This window comes from Glycine max, chromosome 13 (genome assembly GCF_000004515.6).
Source record: "Glycine max cultivar Williams 82 chromosome 13, Glycine_max_v4.0, whole genome shotgun sequence".
Lineage (NCBI taxonomy): Eukaryota > Viridiplantae > Streptophyta > Magnoliopsida > Fabales > Fabaceae > Glycine > Glycine max.
In genome coordinates this window covers 28,205,500-28,212,958 of record NC_038249.2, presented here as the reverse complement: position 1 = coordinate 28,212,958, position 7,459 = coordinate 28,205,500, and the positions used below count along the sequence as shown (strand labels likewise).

General features: G+C 31.1%; 1 protein-coding gene across 1 annotated transcript; it reads right to left on the bottom strand.

Annotated features, from left to right (window-relative positions):
* Nucleotides 1-4,916: 4,916 nt before the first annotated feature.
* On the bottom strand, nucleotides 4,917-6,810 carry LOC100781199 (UDP-glycosyltransferase 74G1). The gene is made up of 2 exons (XM_003541471.5): nucleotides 6,076-6,810; nucleotides 4,917-5,675 (listed from the first exon to the last, which is right to left on the bottom strand). The coding sequence occupies exons 1-2, from the start codon at nucleotides 6,724-6,726 to the stop codon at nucleotides 4,959-4,961; spliced, it is 1,368 nt and encodes a 455-aa protein (XP_003541519.1). The 5' UTR covers nucleotides 6,727-6,810; the 3' UTR covers nucleotides 4,917-4,958.
* Between the last annotated feature and the right edge of the window lie 649 nt (nucleotides 6,811-7,459).

Here is a 7,459-nt window from a genome sequence, read left to right as displayed (position 1 = left end):
CAACGACCTAAAACAGTAAAACCCAGTTAAAGAATCTTGGACCCACCTCTTTCTGCATTCATTCCTATTCTTCAGACCATTCTTGACTCATTTGTAGAGAAAAAATAAAATCAAATCAACAGTAAGTAAAATTACATTTACATTTTTATACTTTATTTTAATTTAAAACTTTAATTTTTTTTTTCACACTACCGAACTGTATCTAAAGGATTAAAAAAATAATTTAAACATTTTTTTTCTTTGAGTTAGAGTATCGAATGGGTGTATCCGTGTATGTATCAATTTGAGAAGAGACTATTCTTTAAGTATAATTAAGTGTTGACTATAAAATTATATATTAGTAATGTTCCATTTGATGTTCAATAAAAAAATTAATTTTTGACTATAATTTGGGACATATAATTATTGAACTGATATCACTTTGTTTAAGGACTAAATTTGCCAATTTAATGTTCAATAAAAATAATTAAAGAAAATATAAATACAAAAAACTTATTTTTAAGAAATTAATAATTAATGTTTGTTTTTTCTCATTTTATTCTTAACACCATATTCCATAACACGAGCTATTTTTTTCTCTAGATTACTCTACAAAAGCCCGCGAGTTCAGAAAAAAAGTTATCTTCAAAAGGAAAAGGGAAAGGAAAAGAACACTATTGCTTCTTACATTTTCCGTGTGGGTTTCTGCGTTTTTTTTTTCCTTTTAGAATGTCTATTTCAAAATGTAAAATACATTTCAGAATATTTCAGAATGCACTTTCTTTTTTCCAAAATAATAATTTTGGAAGGATAAAACATTTTGAAAAGACCGCAGGAGGGAGTGCAGGAAGCATTAGCCGAAAAAGAAACACATTGAAAACTTTCCGATTTTGCCCTTCGATTAAAATTGAAAAAACAGCATCCCTCCACCCATCCCCTTCCTCCTCTCCTTCACCCCTCCGTTGTTCATTTTTTGTTGGTGGTTTTTTCTCAATATTTCATTATCGTCATCCTCATCGTTGTCGCTGTGAGTACCTTTCTCCCCATTTTATACTTTTATTCATTGCACATATCACCAATAATAATCTTCTCATCTTTAGTCAGTTAACCAACATATGAATGTCCAACTAATGACTTAGCCAATACATGATTATGACTCTCATATATTAACTTCACCATCCTTCCTTCACCTCACAACACTGGTTTCGCTCATAACTTAAAGGGACACCAACATCAGTAACTGTTCGTACTAAATCTTTCCTGTATGTCCTATATTTTCTACTCTTTTCATAACCAATTAAAACATGTGAGGTCTTTGCTACAAAAAAAAATATAAAAAATATATGCTACAAATTACTTATAAATTATCAATTTTTTTTACAAAATTATTTTGTGATTAATTACTTAATAATTATTTGCTAATATTTTTGTAGTTAATTGTAATTCATAATATTAATCATATTTTGATGTAAGGACTAAAAGAGAATCAAAATATAAACTATAACATTAAATAGACCACTTTCAAATTGTAAGCACTAAAAGCTAATTAAAAAAACATATTATAAAAGATATAACTAAGTTTATAAAAAAAAATTAAAATATTTTTTTTAGGTTATACGGAATGTTTCTCAGCTGGAAAGAAAAAATGCAGCTTCATTGATGAAGAAAAAATAAAACAAAGACAGGAAAAAGAACTTAACAGGGTATTATTGGAAATTAATTAAAATTGTTGGGTGTAGAAAAAAAAAGCCATAGTGCAGGAAGAAAAGCCCCCACCGCCAAGTTAGTCAAGATGAATTTTAGTACCCATTGGACTTATAAATATTTGAAAGGATAATTTTTGTTCAACACCAAAATAGCCCAATATTAAAATTCCCTTGTTTGCGTGACCCATAATACCATATCCCAAGCAAGAACCCGTTTTGGGTTCATAATACACATTATGCATTATTTCATTTTTTTTAATTGTAAAAATTATATAAAATTAAGGTTTAATCAATATTTTAGTCATGTAAAACACATGACATGCCTTTTTCTTTTAAATGGTTTACAAAATGTTGATGTCAGGATCCTAAGATAGGAAAAATGATGCACATTCAATTCTTAAAGGTGGCAGTCTCCATGAGTATTGAGATGCAAATGATATTCAATTTTTTTGTTTTTACTTTTGTTACTTATAAGTTTCCTTGCTATTTAAAGAAAAGATGTAGAGAAATGGAAGGCATGGAAGAAGAAAGGTTACGAAGATCATAGGGAGATAATTATAGGGGAATTTCTAAGCTAGGTGAAGTCATTGAAAGTGGAAAAGGGATTTGTCACTTCACCCTAATGAGTTATATAGATGTAAGTATGTTATTGACTTATGTTGGAGTACAAGTGTGAGGTAATGTTTCACATCGTAATGGAAAAGTTGAACACCATATAAGTGAAGACAAGACTTATAAACTTTAGCCTTAAGGTTTTAGGTTAAAGTGTGGTGTCAGGTTCATTTATGTGCTTGCTTATGGTCCATTGGTGTAAAATCTTCCCAATGTTTAACCCCCTTAGATTGCACAACAATTGGTATTAAAGTTAATTGTTCGACTTGGTGATCTGTTCAAACGAGTAAGAAAATGATGGTGGATCCTTGGCCCAGGGCTTCCGCTTGAGGGGAAGACTACAATGTGGATGAGACTCGCATTGGAGGGGGAGATTGTTGAAGTACATGTGTAAAGTGAAGTCCCGCATTGAGTAAAAATTAAAAAGTTGAGTACAATATAAGTGAGGAGAAGATTCATAAACCTGAGCCTTAAAGTTTTGGGTTAAAGTGTGGTGTTAAATTCATTTATGTGGTTGTTCATGGCTCATTGGTGTCAATCTCTCTAATGTTTACCCTCTCAAATTACCCTATAGGTCTCGTAAGTGTTGTGGTTGTGCAAGTATTTTGAGCATATGAGCTCTAACGACCACCATGGAATACTTGTGGTTGAAAATGACTTTCGCTCGAGGGAGAAACTCACTCTTGAGGGAGAGATTATTGGAATACAAGTGTGAGGTGAAGTCCCACAAAACCTGAACCTTGAGTTTTCTTTCATGGGAGTGTGTATGGAGGATTTGTGTTTCCATCCTCATGTATGAAAGAAGAAGAAACAAAAAGACTTTATTTTTTTTAATTGTTTTCCAAGAAATTATTATGTGACTATTATTTTTTAATAAGTTAATAAAATGTGATTGTTGCATGCCAGGTGAAGATTGTTGAAGACCATATACACACGCTCTTCAACTAAGAGTGTCTGCCTATGTTTCACAATTTGATTCATTTAAAGCTCAACTTTGAGAGCTACTTTAAGTGGGATTTTGTATTTGGAATGCTCAAGCATTGTCCCAAACTTCAAAATTTTCTACTTCATCGTATGCATGAATCGTCCCTTCCGAGATTTGGTATTGTCCATAGTTTGTTCCTGAATATATTTATTCATAGCTTAGAAAGTGCACTATTCTGAACTATAAAATGGTGGGATTAGGTTATACGCCTAGGTGAATCACACAACACCTAAAGACATGATTATCAATGTTGCTGCCTGCTTTCGGCTTCTACTCTCTATAAATTGTTTTGTAAATACACTTGTATGCTTAACTATTCAGAAAATAATGAAGTCGCATTTGATTGCCTAGATATTTGTATGGGTCTCTTGTTAATGTTGAAATAATAGATGAATGAAGTTTAAATTCTTTAAAGGTGAGATGAATGAATAAAAACTACTCAATCATATGTATGAAGTTTTAAAGTTCAAAGACTAAATAAATAAGATTTTAGTGTGTTCATATCACTACAAAAGAATAATTTATGTTTATAATTATAAGTATGTGTAAAAAATATAAAATAGATATACAAAAAAAATTAAAATATGTTATCACTCAAAAAATTGTTAGCCAAATTTTGTAAGCCGATTGCATAAAGCTGGTCGCTGAAGTTGTTGCCGAAATATAATTTAGTCCTGAGCTTTTTCCAAAACTTTTTATGATTTATTTTGTCATGATAATCATCAATCTACCTCTTCTTAATAACATGTACTATCAAATTGGTTTTAAAATTTTAGAGTCCCATCACGTGTTTTAATTTATTGACAGTGAAATATGTTTCCATTTTTTTTATTTGATTATGTACTTTTTTCAAAATATTATCAAATGGCTTTACTGGTTGATTCTAAATGGTAGTAGTATGAAGACTTAATAGAATTAAATACTCTTTGTGAGCTTGAGGTAGCCAACAAAATTTAATTTTCAGTTAATGACATATACACGAGTCTTGTTATGAATGAAATGGCATAAACATCTTTTCATAAAAAATATTTTTTTCTATATTTTTCTCTTTTCTCTTTTCTTCCCTTTCTTCTTTGGTCTTGGAATGAGAAGAATTTACGGTTATGATAATTTCCTTAAAACATTGGTTCCTGTCATGAATTGAAGCTGATATAAGACGAATGAGAAATCTTTTAAGGCTGTCATGGAAGCTAATTTTGACTAATGTTTTTCATTGGAAATCCTTCACATTCTTGCTTTCCACTTGTTTGATATAGTGTACCAAATTTTGTGCTTTTATTAAGTTTCAAAAAGTTGATTGCAAATGAATAACATTTAGTTTCTAGGTGACTATCAATTGTACTGAATTGAAGAGCTTCTATATTCGGTAAATAATCCTATTAAGACAATTTATAGTTTTTATTTACCAAAAATAATAAAAATATGAACAGATGATCAAAAGTAAAGAAAAACAAAACTTCATGATACTCAAAGAATCAACCTTATTGATTTATGCATATAAAAAATGAAGTGCTCGAGTCAGTTTACAGTTTATTTGACTGTAGACTCTAAGTATCTTTGGTTAAAAATCTGTAACTTCATTCAGAATAGTTATAACTTTCCTGAAAACAACTGTAAAATTCACGCACGGTGTGTGACTGAGTAAATAAGAAGTAATTTGAGGTTGAGTGCATTAATTACAAATGGAACAAGCTATTCACAAATTCAGTAATGTTTCTATGAGAACTTCCACCCTCACCAACAACATTTGCAGCCAAAGTCTTCAACTGCATGGCGTTTCTCTTCATCTCTTCGCCTCTTTCACTGTCCATTACTTCCCTTGTACAACGCTTCAACACTTCTCGTCTCACAACATGTTTTTCATCAACTGAAGCTTTGATTCCCACCTTCCAAACATCTTCAATATGCTTGGCATTAGTGCTTTGGTCAGCCTCTTGTGGTATTGCAACCATTGGAACTCCCAAGCTCAAAGCTTCTAATGTAGAGTTCCAACCACAATGTGTTACAAAGCACCCTACGGCCTCATGTGCTAAAACTTTTAGCTGGGAGCACCATGACACTACCAAGCCTTTCTCTGACTTCTTTTCGAAGTTTTTAGGGAGTTTAGTCTCTTCAGAAGCTCTAACCACCCACAAGAAGTAACTTTCACTATCTCTTAAACCATAAGCTAGTTCTTCTATTTGCTCCTCACTAAGTATTGCCATACTCCCAAAAGAAACATAAATAACAGACTCTTTTATCTTATCATCTAACCATTTTATGCATTCTTCACTTGTGAATTGTGCAACACCATAGTCTTCATCATCTTGGGTTTGCTTGTCTAAAAACATGGATGGAATGGATGGTCCTATTGTCCTAAATTTTGGCCAGATCTTCATCGTCCAATCAGCCACCTACAAGCAAAATAAGTAATGTCACATTCTAATACATTTATGATTAGTGATGTATATGTACATAATATAATTGATTTTCTTATTAACAACCAAAGTTGCTTACTTTATCCTCTGAATCTCAAAAGTCAAATTATAAATCTTATAAGAAAAATAAACTAAAAATAAAAAGAATTTAATTTCTATGTATTGTGAGTAGATATTTTTTACATGAATAATTAATCAGAAATTATGGTAAGTATTAAAAAAGTTATTGTAGAATTCAACTTGCCATACATTTGCTAATTGGATAATAAGGTAAAATTGTTTTATAACACACTAGACCAACTATTTATTCCAATAAAAAAAGTAATAAAATTAGGACATGTGTGTGTGTTAGTGTCAAAAGACTTGAGCTACTTACCTCTTTCTCCAGCTCGTAGAAGGAATTACAGATGATCCAATCAGCTTTGTCAATGTTAGAAAACTGACCTACTAAGAAATCAAGAAAAACAGGATGCTCAACATAGTTAAAAAAGAAAGAAGGCATGTCCCCAAGTTGAAGTTGGGGCAGAGCAGGAAGAGAAATCTCTTCCTCTTTGAGGGGAGCTTGCAACTTTCCCAAGTGGACATGATAGTATATACTATTCACAGCCATATTTTGAGTGAGAAAAACAACCCCAACAATCCCAAAACTCCTTGCAACTTCCAGAGCCCAAGGCATGAATGAATCATAAACAAGACAATCAATAGGGTGCCCTGATGATCCATTAAGCTTCTCAAGAAGCTCAACAAGAGTCTTTGGCCCAACTTGCCAAAATTGATCCAAATAGACCCTTAAGCTCTTTGCTTCTCCAATCCTGCCACTGTCAAAACCATCTGAAATGGTCTCAAGTGAAATGCCAGGTGGTAGTTTCTTCATGTTCTTGCAATGGAAAACGGTGCTGACAAATGTTACTCTCACACCTTCATGTTGAAGAAGCTTGGAGAATTGAAGCATGGGGTTGGTGTGACCTTGAGCTGGATATGCTAGGACCAAACAATGGACTCTTTTGGCTTTGCTTTTCTTCTCCATTTGGTTGATGTGCCACTCTCTGCAAGTGCGGGTGGAGGGATACAACTTGTACAAGTTTAGGCATGTAGTCTTTGATTAAAGAACTTTGGTTTAATTTGTAGGCTTCTAAATTTTATATATGGTTGTTGGAACTCATGAGTAGGTATACCGAATCCTCCATCTCCCCATATATGGAGAAAATAGAATTCTATTGTTAATACAACGGTTTTTATTTTATCTTAGCCAAAATGATTTATGTTTTTTTATCTTTTATGTTAAAAATTATGTGCTATTAATCAAAAATTCAATATTCAACTATTTCGTCTGCAAAATAATTTAATTGAGTTTCTAAGTTTTTTTTATTTAAAAATACTACTAAAGATAATATTGATAATACAAAAAAGAGAGAAAAATATTTCAAACCTACTTAATCCCTAATCTCTTTTATTTACTAAAAAGATTATGTTCAACAAGTTATTTTAGTTAATAATTTTTTTTATTGACCGAAAAATTTGTTTAACTGTTTGATAAATGAGATTTTTGAAGTAATTTTAACATTTTTTTAATAATTTATAATATTTTTTAAAATGTTACTTGAAATAGTATTTTTTAAAATATTACCTTCTAATTTTTTATATTTTATTCTTTTTATCCTTAAAATATTTATTTAATTTTCTTATTATCCTTTTTAAATATGTTATTTATATGATTTTATATTTTCCAACTAATTGTGTAACAATTAGTTTTACCAAAC

Coding starts and splice junctions, on each gene's coding strand:
- LOC100781199 (XM_003541471.5), bottom strand. CDS start 6,726: ATGGAGAAGAAAAGCAAAGCCAAAAGAGTCCATTGTTTGGTCCTAGCA. Junction 5,676..6,075: donor TCTACGAGCTGGAGAAAGAG/GTAAGTAGCTCA, acceptor TTTTGCTTGTAG/GTGGCTGATTGGACGATGAA.